Below are 25,047 nucleotides of genomic sequence, written 5' to 3'. Positions count from 1 at the left end.
TCTCTCGGCTTCCGTTGCGCATCGAGCAAGATGGCAGCCTCCGAGACGGTTAGGCTACGGCTTCAATTCGATTACCCGCCGCCCGGCGCCCCGCACTGCACGTCTTTCTGGCTTCTCATCGACCTGAACGGATGCCGAGTCGTCACGGACCTCATCAGTCTGATCCGCCAGCGCTTCGGCTTCAGTTCCGGGGCCCTCCTGGGCCTCTACTTGGAGGGGGCGCTCTTGCCCCCCGCCGAGAGCGCGCGCCTGGTACGAGACAACGACTGCCTCAGGTGCGCGGGCGGGGCGGGGCCGGGCGCGCGCCTGCGCACGCCGGGGCGCCGCCGGCTCCGGACGCCGCGGGGCTGAGGCCCGGCCGGCGGGGGCTGGCGGAGGGCTCCTCTGTGAACCCGGGGGCCTCCGGCCGCTCTAGTCAGGCGTGGGGGCCCGGACGTGGGAAAGCCCCGGCTTGCTGTCTGGGCAGGGCCCGCGTCCCTTCCAGCCTCGACTTGCCGAGCGCTTGCTCAGCCGGGCACCGTTGTTAGGTGCGCGCGGCGCGGGCCTGCCTCAGACCCGGCCTTGCCCTGGCTTCTCGCGGGCACACGCACACACCAACAGGCGTGTCTCCTTCACCAGGTGCGGTTTCTCCTGTCTCGCAGCTCCTGCCATACCGCCTGGCGGGCCTAGTTCTCTGTCTCATTTGGGTTCAGTTAAATAGCTGTTTGTGACCTTTTGAATTGGGAAACCAGTTTTAAATATGCTTTTGGAAATTAAAAAAAAAATGACACTGAGATGAGTGTCAAGGAGCAGTTGTGTAAATTGCTCACGTGTGGCTCATATGTCTCAGTAAAATGGTGAGACAGTCGTTTTGTTGTAGGAAGGGGATTCCCCCCTTCCAGGGCCCGAAACTGGGCTCTTGTCTAACACTAGGAAATGACTTGTCCGAGGAGACACACGTGCTGACAACGCAAGAGATTTTATTGGGAAAGGACACCCGGTAGAGACCAGTAGGGTAAGGGAACCCAGGAGAACTGCTCTGTCTCATGGCTTGCTGTCTCGGGTTTTATGGTGATGGGATTGGTTTCCGGGTTCTTTAGCCAATCATTCTGACTCAGAGTCCTTCCTGGTGGTGCAGCCTTGTTCAGCCAAGATGGATGCCAGAGCGAAAGATTTTGGGAGGTGGGCGGACAGGTGGTGTCTCCTTTTGACCTTTCCCAAACTCTTCTGGTTGCTGCTGCTGCTGCTGCTAAGTCACATCAGTCGTGTCCGACTCTGTGTGACCCCACAGACGGAAGCCGACAAGGCTCCCCGTCCCTGGGATTCTCCAGGCAAGAACACTGGAGTAGGTTGTCATTTCCTTCTCCAATGTGTGAAAGTGAAAAGTGAAAGTGAAGTTGCTCAGTCGTGTCCGACCCTTAGCGACCCCACGGACTGCAGCCTACCAGGCTCCTCCATCCATGGGATTTTCTAGGCAAGAGTACTGGAGTGGCTTGCCATTGCCTTCTCCAAACTCTTCTGGTTGGTGGAGGCTTATTAGTTGGTGGAGGCTTATTAGTTCCCTGTTCCTTACCAGGACCTCCTGTGCTAACAACTCATGCAAATAGTTACTATGTTGCCTGGCCAGGGTGGGCGGTTTCAGTCAGTGTGCATCCCCTAACCGCTCGCCCCTGAGAGCCTTCATACTCAAGATACTTCTTGGGGATTGGTGTGGAGGACTCTTCCTTCTGTAACTTATTCCTCCTGTGCATGGGTGTAGGCCTGCCTAGGAGAGCAGACGTCTCTCTCTACCTGATCTAAGTCAAGGTACTTTTTTTGCCTTGACTGAAACCAGCATTCACCCTTGTAATAACAGCACTTTAGTTTGAAACTGTTGGCTCCTCTCAGAGATGAAATAGAGGCCAAACAGAAGACCTAATAGGATGGTCATCACTGGTCCCCAGAAACAAGAGGCAACATTTGGGGTGAGGGCTGCAGGGTTTGTGACTTTTTTTTTTTGATTGGTTGGTGGTGAAGCAACAGAGCTGTGCTCCAGGAATCTTGTCTCTAGTCTGAAGTTACCATCCTCCACCTGGGTGGGGGCTCCAGTTCTGTGAAGTAAAGTGAAGTTGCTCAGTCGTGTCCAACTCTTCACGACCCCATGGACTGTAGCCTATCAGGCTCCTCTGTCTTTCCAGGCAAGAATACTGAAGTGGGTTGCCATCTCCTTCTCCAGAGGTCTTCCCCACACAGGGATCGAATCCCGGTCTCCCACATTGTAGGAAGACGCTTTTTACCGTCTGAGCCACCAGAGAAGCCAGTTCTCTAGAAGAATGCAAAGACATTGTTATGCATATTTCTTTGTGTAGGAACCAGTACCCTGTATCAAGGTTGTACCACCATTTAATTGTTTCTCCTCTGTGTCTGTATCCCCTCCCTTCCCTGTTTAGCAATTGTTTGAACCCACTCTTTGAAACTCAGGGAAGTTCAGGGAGGCTGAATGAAGCCTATATTCTACAGACAAAAAATGGAGAACACAGAACAGATCTGTATTCCAGAGCCCCCCAGAGTCCTACTCAGTTTTAATTTAGGGAACTGGGCAACTATGACTGTGATAACTTCCTGTCAAAATGGGGCATAGGACTGCCTCAGCTTGGAAAATAGACACTGAATTGGAAGTATTCCTGAGTTCCAAGTCCTAGATCTGAGCTTTGTATGATTAACATCTCAATCCCTTGGTCTGCCATTTTGTTGTAACAGACCCAATTAGAAGTAGGTGGAGGAGGGATAACTTGAATTTTAATAGACAAATCTCACTTCTTTTTAGAAGGATAGGCCTGAAACCCAGTCTGGACCTGGCACTTTAGGGAGACTTGTAGCCAGGTAGCCAGTTGCCTAGTTTTATAAAAAGTAAGGTTGCAGCTACTAATTTCCAGCAGACAGTGTTTTGAGAATGGTGGCATCTAAGCCTGACACGACTCAGAAAGCTCAAGTGTTTAGCAATACGACGTCTAATCTGAAATTACACCCATAGTATCACCTAGTTATTTCCCAGGATGTCTGAACCATAACTACTCTATTTTGACTTTTAATTGTAAAATTTTCCTTAATAGCCAAAGCAGATGTCACCGTTAATGACGTCAGTGTTTTTCTAGGTATGAGAAGATGCAAGAATTGGGACTCGTAAAATCTTCTCTTGAAAAGATCTAACTATCTGAAGGCCTGTTCTGCCAGTTTTTCCCAGAGCACAGAGTGCGTCATTCCTGATTTTCACCCTGAACTCCCTTCAGGGCCGTTAAAAGTCAGTGGTTGCAGTGGCTATGATTTAATCTTTGTAGATGTAGATGGCAAGTGTCAATTTTCAGTTGGCAGAGCCCCTTTTTGCTCATAAACTTGACCATGATTTTGAGCAGGGCATTTCATGACCATTTTATCCCATGGTGCTGAGAATGTCCATTCTCAGGTTTGGCAAAGATTTTGTCAACAGGTCACTCAATGTGCTGTTACTGGACTAGGCCATAAAACAGTATCCAGAATTCTCTGGACCACCTGTCCTACTAGCCTCTTGGTCCAGGAAAATATTCCCTCTTGTTCGCTTCTTCCCATATCTAGAGTTACACTGTTACCATCATTGATCTCATATGGGACTATATATTATTCTATTAGAGGCCTCAGACATACATTTGGCAGTGTAAGAAAGGAAATTTTCTAAAACAGGTGAAATACCAATAACATAGCCAGCAGTATTAGTAAAGTCACAAGGAAGACTTAAGAGCTTCCATTAGATGTAGCCCAGTATATCTCAGGTCATCTGACTTAGTCTGCTCTGTAGAATCTTTATCTTCCAGGGAAATTATATATTGGCACCACCATCTATAAGGCACATAGCCCAGTTTTCTAGTGTTACTAGACTGATTATCCTTCCGTTCCGTTCCATCGCTCAGTTGAGTCCGACTCTATGCGACCCCGTGGACTGTAGCCTACCAGGCTTCTCTGTCCATGGGATTCTCCAGGCAAGAATACTGGAGTGGGTTACCGTTTCCTTCTCCAGGGGATCTTCCCGACCCAGGGATCGAACCTGGGTTTCCCGCATTGGAGGCAGACGCTTTAACCTCTGAGCCACCAGGGAAGCCCGATTATCCTTAGTATGATTTAATTGTTTCCAACACCGAGGAGACTTTAAACCTAAATTACCATAGCCTGGTGTTACCTATATAAACATCCCATAATTGTGGGAGATTTTTTCCTCCTTTGCTGAAACTTTGCTTGTTACTCTGATTGAGCTTGAGTAATAGAAGAAAGCTCAAATTTATGGCCAGAGTCAGAGCAGGCATTATTAATTGGCCCGGTGAGGGGATTCACATCTAGTAATATCACAGGGACCTGAATATGACTATAATTTTTTTTTAAAGTAAATTTTCTCAGTGCCAACCAGTTAGAGTCTTGTAGTAGAGAAATTTACCAAGGTAACCCAGAACTAGACACAGGTAACAATTGTTGGCCACAAACCCAACAATTGATTTCTAAACCTAGCATAGGATCAATCCTATGATAGAAAAGCATTTGATTTATATGCAAAGGTCTAAGAAGTCAAGAAAACATTATAAATGATCATACGAATCAGGTCCAGCATCTTGGGCAAGCTGTTCACCTCTGATGTCGTCGTCTTCTCACCTGGTGTAGTGTAGTTTCTCCTCTGAGCATCATTTTAAGGTGAGATCAGGTTAGCTGTCTTCTCTATAGACCAATCCAGTGTAGAGGCATTTGGAAGTGGAAATTAATCTAAGAGTTAATTTCCCTTCAGTTTCATTGTGCATGAGCTAGTTAAGAGTACCTGATAAAAAAGTCCTTTGATCCAGGTTGGAGACAGTCCCTTCATTTCAGTTCAGTCGCTCAGTCGTGTCCGACTCTTTGCGACCCCATGAATCGCAGCACACCAGGCCTCCCTGTCCATCACCAATCCCAGAGTCTACCCAACCCCATGTCCATTGAGTTGGTGATGCCATCCAGCCATCTCATCCTCTGTCGTCCCCTTCTGCCCCCAATCCTTCCCAGCATTAGGGTCTTTTCCAATGAATCAACTCTTCGCCTGAGGTGCCAAAGTATTGGAGTTTCAGCTTCAACATCAGTCCTTCCAATGAACACCTAGGACTTACCTCCTTTAGGATGGACTGGTTGGATCTCCTTGCAGTCCAAGGGACTCTCAAGAGTCTTCTCCAACACCACAGTTCAAAAGCATCATTCTTCGGCGCTCATCTTTCTTCACAGTCCAACTCTCACATCCATACATGACCACGGGAAAATCCATAGCCTTGACTAGACGGACCTTTGTTGGCAAAGTAATGTCTTTGCTTTTAAATATGCTATCTAGATTGGTCATAACTTTCCTTCCAAGGAGTAAGCGTCTTTAATTTCATGGCTGCAATCAGCATCTGCAGTGATTATGGAGCCCCCAAAAATAAAGTCTGACGCTGTTTCCCATCTATTTCCCATGAAGTGATGGGACCACATGCCATGATCTTTGTTTTCTGAGCTTTAAGCCAACTTTTTCACTCTCCTCTTTCACTTTCATCAAGAGGCTTTTTAGTTCCTCTTCACTTTCTGCCACATGGGGTGGTGTCATCTGCATATCTGAGGTTATTGATATTTCTCCCAGCAATCTTGATTCCAGCTTGTGCTTCTTCCAGCCCAGTGTTCCTCATGATGTACTCTGCATATAAGTTAAAGAAGCAGGGTGACAATATACAACCTTGACGTACTCCTTTTCCTATTTGGAACCAGTCTGTTGTTCCATGTCCAGTTCTAACTGTTGCTTCCTGACCTGCATACAGGTTTCTCAAGAGGCAGGTCAGGTGGTCTGGTATTCCCATCTCTTTCAGAATTTTCCACAGTTTATTGTGATCCACACAGTCAAAGGCTTTGGCATATTCAATAAAGCAGAAATAGATGTTTTTCTGGAACTCTCTTGCTTTCTCCGTGATCCAGCGGATTTTGGCAATTTGATCTCTGGTTCCTCTGCCTTTTCTAAAACCAGTTTGAACATCTGGAAGTTCGTGGTTCACATATTGCTGAAGCCTGGCTTGGAGAATTTTGAGCATGACTTTACTCGCGTGTGAGATGAGTGCAATTGTGCTGTAGTTTGAGCATTCTTTGGCATTCCCTTTCTTTGGGATTGGAATGAAGACTGACCTTTTCCAGTCCTGTGGCCACTGCTGAGTTTTCCAAATTTGCTGGCATATTGAATGCAGCACTTTCACAGCATCATCTTTCAGGGTTTGAAATAGCTCAATTGGAATTCCATCACCTCCACTAGCTTTGTCCGTCGTGATGCTTTCTAAGACCCACTTGACTTCACATTCCAAGATGTCTGGCTCCAGATGAGTGATCACGCCATCGTGATTATCTTTGTCGTGAAGATCTTTTTTGTACAGTTCTTCTGTGTATTCTTGCCACCTCTTCTTAATATCTTCTGCTTCTGTTAGGTCCATACCATTTCTGTTCTTTAAGTCTAAATTTGGCAATAAGGAGTTTATGATCTGAGCCACAGTCAGCTCCCCGGTCTTGCTTTTGCTGACTGTATAGAGCTTCTCCATCTTTGGCTGCAAAGAATATAATCAGTCTGATTTCGGTGTTGACCATCTGGTGATGTCCATTTGTAGAGTCTTCTCTTGTTTTGTTGGAAGAGGGTGTTCACTCTGACCAGTGTGTTCTCTTGGCAAAACTCTATTAGCCTATGCCCTACTTCATTCCATATACCAAGGCCAAATTTGCCTGTTACTCCATCTACCCCACGTCCGAGGTTGGGGAGGCGGCTGAGACGAGATACCCCATGTCCTAGGTCAGGGGTGACGGCTGAGACGAGCTATCCCACGTCCGAGGTCAGGGGCAGCGGCCGAGAGGAGCTAGCACACGTCTGTGGTCAGGGGTGGTGGTCGAGAGGAACGTTAATATCACATAACAGCAAAGAACTCTCCAAGAAATGAGTCTTACTACATGCAGACCTCCATTAACAAACTGGGATTTAACATTTATTGAAATATCTTTTTCCCCCTAAAATTACCCTCATTTTTATCAAATATAAGCAAATTAAGGCTAGTTTGTTTGCAAAATAGGTCTGTTTCCACTAATTTTAGTCAGATGATTTATATAACCATAATTGATCATAGACTTTTTATTTTGCTGAAACATTTATAGAGTCTCAGACTGAACTTTTAAAACAAAACTGGGCTGGGAAACACACCAAATGCTTATTACAGATTTTGCCTAACAAATCTTAAGTGAATTCTTCCCTTTTTAAGGTCTCAAAAATTTCTTGAGATTTTTGTACGTGTTAGTGAGATAACCTTCCTAGCTCATTTGATAAACTTACTGGAAACCTAAGAGTTTCCAATTTCTGGAGGAGTCAGATAGAGAGAAAATATAATTGTTTTGTTTATAACGTATAATTTTACCAAAGTATTGTCATAATTAATTTGAGAGGAAGGTTTTCCCTACTCCTGGAAAACATAAGAATCAAACCCATAATTTTTCGGATAGAAACCATAAAAGTTATAAGCATATTTGCTGGTTCATTCGGTTCTTTTGTTAACTTTTGTGAAGTCATCAGGTTTTCCATTAGAATACCAGTACATATCAAAATGTTAAGAACTCCATATAATTTCTAGGCTATCTGTATTAGTAATTTTACCATACATTATAACATGAGCAGATTTATTACTCATTTGATAGTATTTTTCATGTAATTTAACCAGCCAAATAAACTGTTTAATATCTCTTTTGGGGATGTTTCAGGGATCCTCTGAAGCACCCCAAAGTTAGCTAGAGATCAAAAGAATTCGATTTAGGAAGTTTTATTGAAAGATCAATTAAAAAGGTTTAGAGCATTTGGTCAGATTTAGTCAATGTTGATGAGTATATTGTTTAGATTGTTGATAGGTCACAACAGGTGTGAAAGTCTAGTGAAAGTCAGCTCTGCCATCTTGGACCTAGTTAGCTCTAACCAGTTTTCTTATGCTGTGTCATTCCTAACAAAATCCATTTATCTAACTAATTGTAATCACATTTTAGAAAATTCTGATCATGCATAACTCTTTTTAGTATTTTTTCATACCTTTTTTTTTTTTTAAACCTGAAAACACACTTCCTACTTTCCTTAAGCAACCAAGAACTTTTATATTAGCATTTTATAGATTGGTGAGCATAAACACCAGTGATAATTTCTAAAACCCTTGCTTAGAACATTTTAGGGTGGCACCAAACATTATTCATTTATAGTCCAAAATCTCTTTTTTTCTCTGTAAAAGGAAATTAGCGTTTAGTAGTAAATGTTTCAAAATCTTATTTTATTTGTAAATGCCCTAACTATTCAATAGACTTGCAACACTTCCTTTAGCACAACCCTTAAAAATTCAGGTTACACCCATCTGGAAAGACTGTTTTAGACAGATATTTCTAAAGAATAATTATTCATAATAGAGCTTATCTAAAAGCTCATATCTCATTTACTTTTTTTTTTAGAAGTTTCTTCCCCCGAGGTGATGTTCTTGTTGACAAACTTGTAACAGATATGATAACATTTAACTTATATTAAACCAAGGTACAATGAAAATGTTCTATTTAATATTAACTTCTCTAAGACATGTCTATATTAGATAGGTCAACAAACAAACATGAATATAAGGTATTTAATACTGAATATTTACCAGTTCACACGAACCTGGAATTTAGTGGAAACAGTGTCAGACTTTTATTTTTTGGGGCTCCAAAATCACTGTGGATGCTGATTGCAGCCATGAAATTAAAAGACGCTTATTCCTTGGAAGGAAAGTTATGACCAACCTAGATAGCATATTCGGAGAAGGCAATGGCAAGCCACTCCAGTACTCTTGCCTAGAAAATCCCATGGATGGAGCAGCCTGGTCGGCTGCAGTCTGTGGGGTCGCTAAGGGTCAGACGTGACTGACTGACCTCACTTTCACTTTTCACTTTCACACATTGGAGAAGGAAATGGCAACCCACTCCAGTGTTCTTGCCTGGAGAATCCCAGAGACGGGGGAGCCTGTTGGGCTTCCGTCTATGGGGTCACACAGAGTCGGACACGACTGAAGTGACTTAGCAGCAGCAGCAGCAGCAGATAGCATATTAAAAAGCAGAGACATTACTTTGCCAACAGAGGTCCATCTAGTCAAGGCTGTGGTTTTTCCCGTGGTCATGTATTGAGAGTTGGACTGTGAAGAAAGCTGATCGCCGAAGAATGATGCTTTTGAACTGTGGTGTTGGAGAAGACTCTTGAGAGTCCCTTGGACTGCAAGGAGATCCAGCCAGTCCATTCTAAAGATCAGTCCTGGTGTTCATTGGAAGGACTGATGCTAAAGCTGAAACTCCAAAACTTTGGCCACCTCATGCGAAGAGTTGACTCACTGGAAAAGACTCTGATGCTGGGAGGGATTGGGGGCAGCAGGAGAAGGGGACAACAGACAATGAGATGGCTGGATGGCATCACCGACTCGATGGACATGAATTTGAGTGAACTCTGGGAGTTGGTGATGGACAGGGAGGCCTGGCGTGCTGTGATTCATGGGGTCGCGGAGAGTCGGACACAACTGAGTGAACTGAACTGAACCTTTCTTTAAGCCAATTAAATAGAGCTCATTTACATATTAACCTCAAAAATATTACCCAGAGACAAAGACATACCAAGACATATTTAGACAGACACAGTGCAAGATCTAGCTTCATTTTCTAAGTTTAGTCATGAATTAGATATTACAATATAAAATTTACTAATTTATAAAAAAGTTGGAATAAATAAAAATTTTAGTCTTTTTCCCCTTTTCCCTCAGTCTCAGGAGTTAGAGATGGCCTATATAAGTGTTCCAGAGAGTCCTGGTCTCAAGGCAAAGGGAAAGAAAGTCAAGTTCTAACAAAATGGTGCAGGTCTAAACCAAATGGTGGCCAGACAAAGCAAAATGGCCATCAAAAATCACAACACAGAACACAGAGTTAAAACACACATATAAACCTGGCAGTCCTCATCAGACACTCCCTTAAATACAAGAATACAGTCTCTCAGAAAACCTCTTACAGAGATACAGAACTTCAGATCCAAGTACTAACAGAGTAAAGGAAAATATCTCAGGTCTTCAAAGATTTCAAAGGGAGGAAAGGAAGCCAGGGTGAAAGAAGAAGGGGGAGGAGGTGGGAGAGGGGGTGAAAGGGGCGGCCTTACAGATGTCTCCTGCCCCTGCAGACACCCGGGTGTTACGGGACTTTACCCTGGGCCTCCAGAGAAGGGAGGACTGGAACTCACCCCTACCAGAAATCAGACCAGAACAGAACCAGAATTGGAGTTCTCTGCCAAGAGGAGGCGAGCAGTCTCCAATCCTCAGCTCAGGCTGAGGCCCTTTGACCAGATTCCTGCGTCCAGGACCGAGGGACTAGAAAAACGGGGAAGGATCAGAAAGGTTAAGGAGAGGAAAGAGAGAGGGAAAGGGAGAGAGGTCAATAAAGTCTCTTGTTCCTTACCGGTTGGGGCACTCTGGCCAGTTGTCCGCATCAGGAGGAGACCAGGGACAAAAGGGTCCCAGTTGTGGCCACTGGGTCTGGTCCATTGGCAGGCAAGCTGGCCCCTGAGTACCCCGAGTGGTCAGGATGTCAGTCTCAGCGGAGAAGAGTCCCACCAGAGTCGCCATTTGTTGCAGGAAGGGGAACCCCTTCCAGGGCCCGAAACTGGGCTCTTGTCTAACACTCAGAAATGAATTGTCCGAGGAGACACATGTGCTGACAAAGCAAGAGATTTTATTGGGAAAGGGCACCTGGGTGGAGAGCAGTAGGGTAAGGGAACCCAGGAGAACAGCTCTTGTCTCATGGCTTGCAGTTTTATGGTGACGGGATTACTTTCCGGGTTGTCCTTAGCCAGTCATCCTGACTCAGAGTCCTTCCTGGTGGTGCAGCCTTGTTCAGCCAAGATGGATGCCAGAGAGAAGGGAGGTGGGCGGACAGGTGGTGTCTGTCTCCTTTTGACCTTTCCCAAACTCTTCTGGTTGGTGGAGGCTTATTAGTTCCCTGTTCCTTACCAGGACCTCCTGTCCTAAACAACTCATGCAAATGGTTACTATGGTGCCTGGCCAGGGAGGGCGGTTTCAATCAGTGTGCTTCTCCTAACAATTCAGTTCAGATTCATATATTGGAATGATTTATTTAGGACTTCTTTTTTTTTTTTTTACTGTTACATTTATTTACTTTAAATTGAAGGATGATTGCTTTACACTATTGTGTTGGTTTCTGCCAAACATCAACATGAATCAACAATAGGTACACCTATGTCCCCTCCCTCTTGAACCCCCTTCCCACCTCACTCTCCCATCTCACCCCTCTAGGTTGTCACAGAGCCCCAGTTTGAGTTCCCTGTCATACAGCAAATTCCCACTGGCTGGCTGTTTTATGTACGGTAGTGTGTATGTTTCCATGTTACTCTCTCCATTCCTCCTACCCTCTCCTCCTTCCCCCACCCCACGCATCCACAAGTCTGTTCTCTGTATCTGTGTCTCCATTGCTGCCCTGCAGATAGGTTCACCAGTACCATCTTTCCAGGTTCCGTATATTCGCGTTAATATATATTTGTTTTTCTCTTTCTGACTTACTTCACTGTATAATAGGCTCTAGTTCATCCACCTCTTTAGAACTGACTCAAATGCGTTCCTTTCTGTGGCTGAATAATATTCCATTGTGTGTATGTAGATGAACATCTAGGTTGCTTCCATGTCCTAGCTGTTGTAAATAGTGCTCCAGTGAATATCGGGATACATGTGTCTTTTTCAGTTTTGGTTTCCTCAGGGTATATGCCTAGTGATGGGATTGCTGGGTCATATGGTGGTTTTATTCCTGGTTTTTAAAGGACTCTCCATACCATCTTCCATAGTGGCTGTATCAGTTTATATTCCCACCAACAGTTCAAGAGGTTTCTCTCTTCTCCACACCCTCTCCAGCATTTATTGTTTGTAGATTTTTTGATGATGGCCATTCTGACCAGTGTGAGGTGATATCTCATTATAGTTTTGATTTGCATTTCTCTAATAGTGAGCTATGTTGAGCATCTTTTCATGTGTTTATTAGCCATCTGTGTGGCTTCTTTGGAGGGATGTCTGTTTAGGTCTTTTGCCCACTTTTTGATTGGGTTGTTTGTTTTTCTGGTATTGAGCTGCATGAGCTGCGTGTATATTTTGGAGATTAATTGTTTCATTTGCTTTTATTTTCTTCCACTCTGAGGTCCGTCTTTTCACCTTGTTTTTAGTTTCCTTCGTTGTGCAAAAGCTTTTAAGTTCACTTGGGTCCCATGTGTTTATTTTTGTTTTTCTTTCCATTACTCCGGAAGGTGGGTCATATAGGATCTTGCTGTGATTTATGTCATAGAGTGTTCTGCCTGTGTTTTCCTGTAAGAGTTTTATAGTTTCTGGTCTTATGTTTAGGTCCTTAATCCATTTTGAGTTTATTTTTGTGTATGGTGTTAGAAAGTGTCTCGTTTCATTCTTTTACATGTAGTTGACCACTTTTCCCAGCACCACTTATTGAAGAGATTGTCTTTTCTTCATGATATTTTTTTGTTTCCTTTGTCAAAGAGAAGGTGTCCATAGGTGCGTGGATTTCCTGCATCTATTTTCAAAGTGTGATAAAAAGTTTGGTACTAATCATCATCTCAGAATTGAAACCTGAATCATTGCATTGCTACAAGTGAAAACAAATTGATCAAAGGTGTCATGGAAAGTTCCACATCCTGCAAGTTCCTCAGTAGTTCTTAGATTCACAGTATGCCAGGCTAGTTTTTGCCATTTTAAGGATTAATTCCTTGCTGCTCAGTGCCAGCATCCACAGCGGAGGACAGCGGGTAATGAGTCTTTATCATGTAAGTCCCTGCTATTTCAGAGTTTCATTTCTCTCTGTGTCCTCCTTCTGGTGTCAGCTTTTATTTTCTCTTTATGTGTATGCGTCTGTATGTTTGTGTATTCTGAAGAATAACTGAGGGTTTTTTTCAACTGCCACATTGAGATAAATCCATAGTATTAATGTTCAGTTCAGTTCAGTTCAGTCGCTCAGTCGTGTCCGACTCTCTGCGACCCCATGAATCACAGCACGCCAGGCCTCCCTGTCCATCACCAATTCCCGGAGTTCACTCAAACTCATGTCCACAGAGTCGGTGATGCCATCCAGCCATCTCATTCTCCGTCGTCCCCTTCTCCTCCCGCCCCCAACCTTTCCTAGCACCAGAGTCTTTTCCAGTGAGTCAACTCGTCGCATGAGGTGGCCAAAGTATTGCAGTTTCAGCTTTAGCATCAGTCCCTCCAATGAACATCCAGGATTGATCTCCTTTAGAATGGACTGGTTGGATCTCCTTGCAGTATAAGGGACTCTCAAGAGTCTTCTCCAACACCACAGTTCAAAAGCATCAATTCTTCGGCGATCAGCTTTCTTCACAGTCCAACTCTCACATCCATACATGACCATGGGAAAAACCATTGCCTTGACTAGACGGACCTTGGTTGGCAAAGTAATGTCTCTGCTTTTTAATATACTATCAAGGTTGGTCATAACTTTCCTTCCAAGGAGAAGGTGTCTTTTAATTTCATGGCTGCAATCAGTATCTGCAGTGATTTTGTAGTTTCAAAAATTTAAAGAATGCTTATAATTGTTTTATTACTCACTGGTTGTACTTTATTTTCAAATATGATTGTCTGCATTGTTCCCTGGTCACTAAAAGTACTTGATGAAAGGTGCAGCTGGATGTGAATATACTGAAAGGATGATGTTTGGTTTGGCAGGTGTTTTTAAACACCCACTGTGTGCTTGCATTGGTGGCGCTCACTCAGGTTTCTGTCTCTCTGGCTGTGTGTGTTAGAGTCAACTGTCGCCAGTCCATGAAGGGGCAGGATCCCTTTACCACAGGAAAGTGCTGTTGGATGGACTGCGCATCAGAGCTTCCCAGAGAATCAGAGACAATACCAGATGACACAGACATGGCTATCGCTATAGATGTAGAAGTGAGGCTTTCAGTAAGGACTTGGCTCATGAGATTATGGAGACTGAGAAGTCCCAAGATCTGCAGTTGGCAATCTGGAGACCTGGGAAAGCTGATGATAAACTTCCAGCCCAAGTGCAAGGCCTGAGAACCAGGAGAGCTGATGGTATATTTCAGTCTGATTCCTAGTCTAAACGAGGAGAAGTTCTTCTGATGTCCCAGCTCAAAGATAGGGAGGGGGTGGGAATTCCCTCTTGCTCAGCCTTTTATTCTGAATCCCATTCATATTGGGACCATTTGCTTACAAAGGTGGGGTTCCCAGTGGCACTAGTGGTGAAGAATCCACCTCCCAATGCAGGAGACTAAGAGATGGGAATTCAATCCCTGGGTTGGGAAGATTCCCCTGGAGGAGGGCACAGCAACCCATTCCAGTATTCTTGCTTGGAGAATCCCATGGACATAGCAGCCTGGTGGGCTATAGTCCATAGGGTCATGAAGAGTTGGACACGACTGCAGCGACCTAGCACACACGCATGCTCACAAAGGCTGCTGTTGCTGCTGCTGCTAAGTCGCTTCAGTCGTGTCTGACTGTGCGACTCCATCGATAGCAGCCCACCAGCCTCCGTCCCTGGGATTCTCCAGGCAAGAACACTGGAGTGGGTTGCCATTTCCTTCTCCAGCTCATAAAGGCAGTCAGTCTATTTAGTGTACAAATTCAGATGTTAATCTCATTCTGAAACACCCCCACAGACATACCCAGAACAATGTTTAACCAAATATCTGGGTACCCCAGGGCCTAGTCAGATTGAAAGTGAAAGTCACTCAGTCATGTTGGACTCTTTGCAACCCCATGGACTATACATAGTTTATATAATTCTCTAGACCAGAATACTGGAGTGGGTAGCCATTCCCTTCTCCAGCGGATCTTTCCAACCCAGGGATTGAACCCAGTTCTCCCACACTGCAGGCGGATTCTTTACCAGCTGAACCAAGAGGGAAACCCAGGAATACTGGGGTGGGTAGCCTCTCCCTTCTCTAGGGGATCTTCCTGACCCAGGAATTGAACCAGGGTCTCCTGCATTGCAGGCAGATTCTTTACCAACTGAGCTATCAGAAGCCAGGTTGACACATGAAATTAATAATCACCAAATGTTATAGGATTTTATAATGAACAGTTTAAAACATGTTCAGTGTTTTCCTAAATTCAAACAAAATAAAAATGAAATCTGATTTTTAAAAAATAGCTTACAACTAAAAACAAATTGGGTAATCAGCATTATCACCATTCAGGGTAGGCACATAACATAGTGGAAAGGTTGTGCACTTTGGAATTAGACAAACAAGCTTGAGTTACATTTCTGTGACTTACTGGCTGTGGATCCTGGGCAATTACTTGTATGAACGGTAATTTTGTGATCAGTTTTAAAGTGAAACCTACTTCACGATGGTGTTTAGATGAAAGAAAATCTAATTTTAGGAAGCAGTAGATGATCAAACTAGTTATTTGAAAGTTGACCATAAGTGATACCATAGATCATTTTGTTAAAAAGAGTCTTTTATCTTGAAGTGATTTGACCTTTTTTTCATTGCCTAATGTAGTCATGTTAGGGTATAACTATGTCCTGGAGATATGCTTATGAATTACTAAAGCTTTCTCTCTTGTTCTTTTAACAGAGTTAAATTAGAAGAGAGAGGAATTGCTGAGAGTCCTGTAACAGTTAGTAATGGGGATAGTACTCGTTTATTACCTAGAAAAGCAAAGAAGCGGGCATTTAAGTTGGACGGTGAAGAAACTGAACTAGATTACAGAAATTCAAAGAAGCATTGGAAGAGGCATGAGAACAATAACAGTGAGAAGACCTTGGATTTAGAACCGAAAGCTGCCACAGACCAGAGTGTGAGTAAAAAAAACAAGAGGAAAAACAAAGCCACGTGTGACGCCGTGGAGGCTGATGATGGAGAGACTGAAAAAAAGGTGCCAAAGAAAAAGGAGAAGCGTGAGTATAAAAAGCATGCCAAGACACCCAGGTCTTCTCAAGCACAGTCGGTGAAAGAGTGGACCATCCAGAAGTGCAGCCCTAAAGCTCCTCCTGCTAGAAACAGCCTTGTGAAAGCCAACAGGAAAGGTGGCATGGCCATCCATACAAAAGACAGTCCTGAGTCCTCCTCGGAGTCTGAGTCCTACCACGAATCAACCAGTGATGGTCTCAGCAACGTCACCTTGGAGGTCAGACATGCCTCAGAGAAAATCTCGACTGACGTGTCAAAGGACGGATCCTCTGTGAAAACCACAGCTGCAAACAGAGTGGCTCCAAAAACTGGTTTTGCCTCTGCCCCTGTCAAGGGCAAGACTTCCAGAACATCATCTTCTAGTTCAGACTCTAGTTCAGAGTCAGACGATCAATGCGTGAGGCCAAAAAGCACCCCTGAGTGTACTGCAGAGTTATTAAAGACTGTAGGCCTCTTTGTAGGAAGAAATTGTCCAGGGCCATCATCACAGGTTCCAAACGCTGCTGGATGGAAGCAGTCAGACCCAAACAGTGGCAGTCGGACCCAAACAGTCCTCTGTCCTCCTCCCAACGTGACTCTGCCTGCCAGTTTGGGAAGAGGTTGGGGTAGAGGAGAGGACCTTCTTTCCTGGAAGGGAGCAAGGGGGCGGGGTACGCGGGGGAGAGGTCGAGGCCGAGGGCATGCTGTTCCCTATGTTTTAAATAGAAACGCCGGCTATCAGAAGCAACAGCAGTTGAATGAAATGGTGACAAACTCATCCACCATCATCCAGGTAAGTATTACTGTGAGCTTATGTCTTCCCCTTTCCTTGTGTGGAGTTGATGTCGGGGTTCACATTTTCTCACCAGTAACAAAATCTCATGACTAACACTGTTTTTCAGAATCCCATAGAGACACACAAGAAGGACTACAGTCTCTTACCACTGTTAGCAGCTGCCCCTCAAGTTGGAGAAAAGATTGCATTTAAGGTATATATTTTAAAAAAACAACACTTAACAACAAAACAGTTTATTCCTCTTCCCAATAAACTTATTCATTAGCACATTAGGTTACATTTGTATTTATAAGTTAATATAATTTATGTGAATAAAATTTAATGAATTATTAGACTAACATATATAAAAACTCTTCCTGGATCATATCTTTCATGTTCTCTTGCCAAACATGTAGTAGGTGCCCAGTAATTATTTTCTGAGTGAATAAAAATGGCTCAGCTTGATGTCTGGGACATAGCAAGTGCTCAGTAAAAAAAGACTCTACATGTCACCTCCAAACCTCCCCAAACCCCCCAAAGAACCTTTCCTACTTGAACCCCTGTTTTGCTAAAGGCTCTTGGTAGGGCTTCCTGAGTGGTGGTGTAAGCACCCAAACATGGCATGTTTTGTTTTCTCAGGAGTAAGGAAAAGGAAACACGGGGTATCTGTATTTGTGAGTTTTTTCTTCTTTTTTAGCTTTTGGAACTAACATCCGATTATTCTCCTGATGTCTCTGACTACAAGGTAAGGGTCTTTATTTACAAATAATCAAAGGTCAATACATTAAAGAAGTCATGTTTAATACTGCTAACTGCAGATAACATAGATTTTTATGGAGTAAACAATGCTGTAAAGTAGAAAATAAAAATATTATCAAAATGTAAACTTTTTAATAATATCACTTTAAAGTCTCCCAGTGTTACTTTTCCTAATACCTATGAGGAATATAGAATGAGAATGACAATTTTTTTTTTTTACTCAGTTTTTTCTTATCAGCTCAGATACACAAAGTTATTTGAGTATCCATCCCCCGTGTCTTCATCTTTGAAAGAAAATAAAATAGCTCTTAGTCAGAAAGGGCTTCCCAGATGGCTCAGTGGTTAAGAATCTATCTGCCAGTGCAGGAGACGCAGGTGATATGGGTTCAGTCCCCGGGTCGGGAAGATCCCCTGGAGTAGGAAATGGAAATCCACTCCAATATTCTTGCCTGGAGAATCCCGTGGACAGTGGAGCCTGCCGGGTGAGCACACATGCACAGACTCAGCCAGAAAATTTGATTATTTTTGGCATGGGAATCTATTTCATATATTTATGAATTCCTATTGGTTCAGTCAGTTCAATCGCTGAGTCATGTCCAACTCTACAATCCCATGGACTGCAGCATGCCAGGCTTCCATCATCAACTCCTGGAGCTTGCTCAAACTCATGTCCCTTGAATCGGTGATGCCATCCAACCATCTCATCCTCTCTTGTCCCCTTCTCCTGCCTTCAGTCTTTCCCAGTATCAGGGTCTCTTCCAATGAGTCAGGTGTTCGCATCAGGTGGCCAAAGTATTGGAGTTTCAGCTTCAGCATCGGTCCTTCCAATAAATATTCAGGACTGATTTCCTTTAGGATGGACTGGTTTGATCTTGCAGTCCAAGGGACTCTCAAGAGTCTTCTTGAACAGCACAGTTCAAAAGCATCAGTTCTTCGATGCTCAGCTTTCTTTATAGTCTAACTCTCACATCCATATGTGACTACTGGAAAAAACACAGCTTTGAACAGACGGACCTTTGCTGGCAAAGTAATGTCTCTGCTTTTTAATATGCTGTCTAGGTTGGTCATAGCTTTTCTTCCAAGGAGCAGGCGTCTTTTAATTTCATGGCTGCAGTCACCATCTGCAGTGATTTTGGAGCCCAAGAAAACAAACTCTGTCACTGTTTCCATTGTTTCCCCATCTGTTGGCCATTGTTTCCCCATCTATTTGCCATGAAGTGATGAGACCGGAGGCCATGATCTACGTTTTCTGAATGCTGAGTTTAAGCCAACTTTTTCACTCTCCTCTTTCACTTTCATCAAGAGGCTCTTTAGTTCCTCTTTACTTTCTGCCATAAGGATGGTGTCTTCTGCGTATATGAGGTTATTGATATTTCTCCTGGCAATCTTGATTCCAGCCTTTGCTTCATCTGGCCTGGCATTCCTATTGGTTACTATGATCTAATATGGTTTCTTTTGCCTTACCAGTTAACCACAGGTAATTCACAAATATTATCCTTGGAATTTCCAGTTTCCTCATTTAATATTTGTGTGGGACTTCATACTGGCATATGAACTTCATCACAGTTCAGCAAAAGTGACTCAGGGATTATAGAATTACATGTTTTCTTCCCTTTGTTACCCAGTCAAAATTTTGTTAAAATCTTGTTAAAATGCATACTTTCTTCTTTTGATGTGAGGTTCAGAATGTAAGTCCATTTTTAAAGGAAATAATTGATATGTTAACATAGTAATATAGATAAGGTACAACAGTGAATCAATCTGAATTGATACCTTGGAAGTCTTTTAAAATTTTGGTAAGAATCTTTGTTCAAAAGCAGGCTAGAAGAAGAATCAGTTCACAAAGGGATTTGGTTGGTTAGTTCTGGGTAATTGGTGTATTTCCATCTTTTCATCTTAGTCCCTTAATATAGGTGACCACATAACTTATCATCTACATCAGAACACTTGCAAATGAAAAGGATTACTATTGTATTGATAATTTATACTGAAAGGAAACATAAATGGACCTGTCTTGGGCAGACCAGGATGTTTTTTCACCCTACTGCTGCTGCTAAGTCACTTCAGTCGTGTCCAACTCTGTGTGACCCCATAGACGGAAGCCCACCAGGCTCCCCCCTCCCTGGGATTCTCCAGGCAAGAACACTGGAGTGGGTTGCCATTTCCTTCTCCTATGTGTGAAAGTGAAAAGTGAAAGTGAAGTTGCTCAGTCGTGTCCGACCCTTAGCGACCCCTACAGATGATTAATTCTGCAGTATATGAGGAAATGGAAATAAACATGGAATTTATATGTCCCACAACCTGTATCAATCATTGATTCTAGATATAGATTTTTTAAATGCATATTAAATAGATGTTGGTCATTATAGTTATTATTTCGGAAAGCTGTTTGCTACTTTGTTTCCAGTATTTTTAGGACTTTTTTGAAGTTGCTTTCCAAACCATTTCAAGAGTGAAAATCAGTGTTACTTTTTTGTTTTGATGTCAAATGCTGTTATCCAGCTAGATCATTAGCTTTATTCATTAAGCTTGTTTTTAAAAGTCAAAGCTATCTTCAAAGAAAGAAGTCTCCCCAACTCCCCAACCCTGTCTAATATGTATCCATGGGATTTTAATTTATAGAGGTGATTGATAACACAGCAGAGTCAGTGCTACTGAAGAGAGGAATTTATTATTTACATTTCCCAAGAGAAAGGAGAATGCCACGCCAGGCAGGACTCTAGGTGCCAGCACCTGGCTGTGGCCGGGAGGCAGGGGCAGGAGTGAGTAGCTTCCATCCGCGTCTCCTCAGGTTGGAGGGCAGGTCAGGGAGACGGCTCAGGGCAGGCTAGTTTGGATAACTAGAGGCTGTGGGCTCTAGGGCTGTTCCTAGCTGTGTAGTGCCTGCTCTGGGGATAATTTAGACCAGAGAAATGTGGCCTGCTATACGAGTTATATTTCAAATACATACTGACTTATTTAAAAAGATTTTTGTTGAAATAAATTAATATAAACACCATCTTAACTAGTTTTAAGTGGTTTTAGTACATCATATTTCACATGTTGGTTTTTGACTTGGACTTTTATTTTTGAAAGGAAGGAAGAATATTAAGCCACAACCCGGAGACCCAGCAAGTAGACATAGAAATTCTTTCATCCTTACCTGGTGAGTCTTCTAGAAAAATATTTGAAAACGTAGGCTCTTCATGTCTGCACTGGTTTCTGAATAGCTTCTGTGCACAGGAGCCGCTGTCTTCCTTGGCCGCCATGGTTACGGTGCTCTCTGCTGCCTCCGTCAGCGCAGAGGCCCTGGGGGTGGGCCACGCCGCGCTTCCACTAGTGGGGTTGCGTGTCTGCTGAGAGTTGTTGGGTTTGTTCCCCAAACTGTTAGGCACATTGTTCTTCTTATTGTAGCTATGTAATTTCATAAAATTACATCAATTAATGAAAATTGATGGCAAAAAAAATTATGTCTATGAAACCTAAATTGAATGCTGACTCAGGATCGTTGCTGAAAATTTTGCTTTTGAATTACATGTGATGGGTTAGCTATAAGAGTTTGGGAGGAATTTGATAAAAATCTGAGAAGATTCTGCACTTAAATTGTGTTGCTAGTTTTATATTCTTGCATCCACTTAAAAAACAGAAACAAAAAACCTCGGGACTTTTTCTGGTGGTCCGGTGGTTAAGACTCCATGCTCCCAATGCGGAGGGTATGGGTTTGATCCCTGGTGGGAGAACTAAGATCCTCCATGCTGAGTGACATGGCCAGAATACAAGACCAAACAAAACCCCTCAAAACTTAAAAACTGGAGATTGCATATATGCATTAGGGATAAAGTTTATAAAAGAAAGACAGCTCCCGTCAGCGGACTCAGAAGACCTACTAGCTCTGTTTGAAAAGGCTGGCAAGTGAACATACTTCTCTGTGTTAAATCAAGATTAAATGTCTGAAATATAAGTGTAGCCACACTCTCATGCATTATTTTAAATGGTTCCCTGCTTTATCCCTGAATCACCCCACCCATTTTTGGTTCTGAAACCCTGGAATAACAGGGCTTTTATTGTGTATGGCTTAACTTTGGTTGTGTTTGCAGGGGTCCCTGGCCAGAGATTAGAGGTGATCCCTTTTTCTTTAGCAGACTGTAAGGAATTAATTATTTTCTGTTCATGTTTAAATAAGATAGTAAAAGAATCAAGACTCTAGTACATAGGAATCATTCAAAAAGATTTTCCAGGGGATTCCCTGGTGGTCTAGTGGTTAGGATCTGATGCTTTCTCTGCTGGGGCTCAGGTTCAATTCCTGGTTGGGGAACTAAGATTCTGCAAGCTGTGAGGGCACCCAGAAAAAACACAAACAAACAAAAAACCTTAAACTGATTTTTCAGCTCGTTGGACAGAGGTTTGTCCGTGGTCAAATTCTGTGGACTCAGCCTGATCACTTCTTGTCAGGTGACTTCTTGTCAGTTCCAATTGGAACTTTTCTTTTTGGGAGCATCAAAAAACATTTGATCTGTTTTGTAGCAGAAATACAGGTAGTCCTTACTTTGCATCATTCTAATATACATGAATTTCAGTTACCATGATTTTGTTAAATAAAACCAGTCTCCAGTGACATTGGTATATTAACTGTTCTTTTTAAAAATATTTATTTATTTATTTGACTGCACGAGGTCTTAGTTGTAGATCTAAGTTGCAGGATCTTCAGCTGTCACGTGTGGGATCTAGTTCCCTGACCAGGGATCAAACCCGGGCTCCCTGCATTGCGAGTGTGGAGTCTTAGCCACTGGACCACCAGGGAAGCCGCTGTTAGCTGTGAGTAATCGTGTGAAGTATTACCAGCTCTCCAGCCCACAGATCATTACACAATGACAGGTGCCCATGGTGATCAGTGACTAGTCACCTTGCTTCTTTCCAAGTGTTTTGGTGGCTGGTCACTGTGCATCTGTTACTCATGTCCCACACCAGAGCAAAGTGTGTAGTTGTGGTGCCTCCTGGCCTCAGTGATAAACCCACATGTCACTTTACAAAAGTGGATGATTGAAATAGGGACTTGGCCAACAAAAATGAAAGTATGACAGAGAAACAGAAAGTGATAATGCTAAAGGTAACATCCAAATTGAATTTAAATGAAATCATAGAAGAAACAGCTCACTGTGGAAATGCTGACATTGAGCTTTCTGTGAACGTCTTGACATCAGTGAGGAAAGTGGTCATGATGAAAGGAATAAGGATGTCCTAGAAATTACATCAGCAAAAAAACTGAACAAAACTGTGAAAAAGAAACTCTCAGATCTATGTCATAACATTCACAACTCAAAGGATAACTTGCTCAAAGTGGACTCAAACAAAGGAGTGTGACAGCTGTGCCAGGCATGGAAAAGATCCTCTCTCTGTGCTGTGGTTAGATGGTGAGCGGGCGAGCACTGTTCAAACCACCCTGGATATGTGTGGACACAGAACAGTCTCTAATTCTCACTTTTTCTGTTTTAAATTAGGTCACTGTCCTACATTAATAGCAGTGTTACTGTGTTTTCATCTCCCTATACAGTGAAGGTGTGAATGTTTTGACAAATTTTAAAGATCATGAGACAGTCATAAGTTTCCCCATTGATTAAGATTGTTTTGCACGATTTCAGCCTGTGTGGTCATTTTTATAGCCCCACCCTGCCATGTAAAATGAGGACTGCTGTGTTACCAAGGAAGCGTGTATAATTTCTGCGGACATAGCACGGTATAAGAAGTTTGCAGAATTCGCCTTCCCTCCTCTTGTTGAAACAAGCCAGTTCTGGGGTGGGGGATTATCTTGTGGTGGCACACTTTTCTCTGGAATCACTAGTGATGGCGTGTCAAGCTCATTTCTTCTCTGTGGAGGGAGGACTGTCACTGGTGAGCACCTGAGAAGCTCCTGTCCGTCGACAGAGCGTTTTCAAAGCGCCTCCTGTCACCGAGCGCTCCGTGCTTTCCCGTGCGTGCCCAGCCGCCGCGTCAGTGCACAGTTTGTTTGTGGGGTTTTTTCTAACGATATGAATTCCCTGTAGAGGAACTGTTTCACTACTGGGAAATGACTCATTGTCTCTCCTTCCTACCATCTGGTTTCAGCCATGAAAGAACCTGGGAAATTTGATTTGGTTTATCACAATGAAAATGGAGCTGAGGTAGTGGAGTACGCTGTGACGCAGGAGAAGAGGGTAGGCGTGTTTCTCTTCTTGGGATTGCTTGGTCGTCCATTTGCTTGACTGGCTGCTGGTGGTCTGGAAGGTGACACTGCAGCTTCCTGCACTGCCTGTATAAAATCAGACAGGATCCTGGCTTTGGGGAGTCTCCAGAAGTCTCCACCATGTCTTCTTACAGTCACTACTACCTCCCAAGAGTTACCATGATTCTGACTTAGAACAGTGCAGATAATTTTGAAGAATGACACACAATGATGAATCTGTCTTCTGATTTTGTTTAAGTCCTAAATTGCCATTTTAGGAAGTAAATGGTTTAGAGCTTTGTTGGCAACCAGACTTCCAGAGATGCTGGAATGGCTGCCTCATTAGAGTATGGCAGCACTGAAGTGAATAGAATTTATATTTAAGAAACCGCTTCTTAAGGTGTTTATATTTGAAATGTTATGATATTATTCTGAAGTTTTAGTATTGCAAAGTCACGTTTTATCTGAAATGTAAACTTGTGGAAACCCTAACCAGACTGTATGCTTTGTTTTGTCTTTAGGATGGATGACACTCAGGGATTTACTCCAAAAGCACATTTTTAGGGTCTGTGGATTTGGCCCCGTATCCTGTACTTTTTTATTTGCAATATATGAAGCCCCACTTTTTTGTTGAAATGTATTCTTGGAAACTACACTGGAAAATTAAATGTTGGAGGCTTTCCTCTTGGAGGCCTTATTAAACTGAGACCTGAAGTAGGGCCTGTAATTACATTTTTGGACACTAGATGGCTCTCATTATTCATCCAGATGGCCTCCATTAGCTTTGCTTTCTCTTGGTAAAATGCACTCCTCTGTTTTTAGGCAGCACAGGAAAAGAACTATAGAGCTGCATGAAAGGGCGTCAGCAGTCTAGTGATAACCCTCTGGACCGTATCTGCCTCCCAAGAGGTCTGCAGACTGCCTGTCCCTAGAGACTGGTTGGGCAAATCCTTCTGACCCCTTGGTAACCAGCTGGTACCACCCAGCCCCAGCCCATGCTCTAAATCAAAGAAAGATGAAATATGTTTAATATAAAATTTAGCTGTGGTAAACAAGACCTTCTACCCTAGTTGAACTGAATTTCTGGAACTCAAATTACCTCCAGTCCTCAAGCATTCTTCACAAATGGAAATTGAAGTTTTTAACTGACTAAAATTCATATGACCTCAAAATGACGTCTCTAAAACTGAATATTTTCTGTTCTTCCTCAGATAACCGTTCTTTGGAGAGAGTTAATTGATCCAAGACTGATTATCGAATCTCCGAGTAACACATAAAGTGTGGAGCTTCCCCGAGTATGACCTCTCCACCTCGTGGTTTATAAATGTCATATTTGTGAAAGTGACTATAACCTGAACTGTTTTTTTTTTTTTTTTT

At 43.1% G+C, this 25,047-nt stretch overlaps 1 protein-coding gene across 1 annotated transcript; it reads left to right on the top strand.

Annotated features, from left to right (window-relative positions):
• Positions 1–25,047, top strand: COIL (coilin). Its single transcript, XM_055399048.2, has 7 exons — positions 1–275; positions 15,644–16,751; positions 16,861–16,947; positions 17,431–17,478; positions 20,568–20,637; positions 23,574–23,662; positions 24,882–25,047. The coding sequence occupies exons 1-7, from the start codon at positions 31–33 to the stop codon at positions 24,945–24,947; spliced, it is 1,713 nt and encodes a 570-aa protein (XP_055255023.2). The 5' UTR covers positions 1–30; the 3' UTR covers positions 24,948–25,047.

This window comes from Moschus berezovskii, chromosome 20, assembly GCF_049115385.1.
Source record: "Moschus berezovskii isolate FMDL1 chromosome 20, NW_MosBer_1.0, whole genome shotgun sequence".
NCBI lineage: Eukaryota > Metazoa > Chordata > Mammalia > Artiodactyla > Moschidae > Moschus > Moschus berezovskii.
The sequence above is the reverse complement of the archived record's forward strand: the minus strand, read 5'-3'. Positions and strand labels throughout refer to the sequence as shown.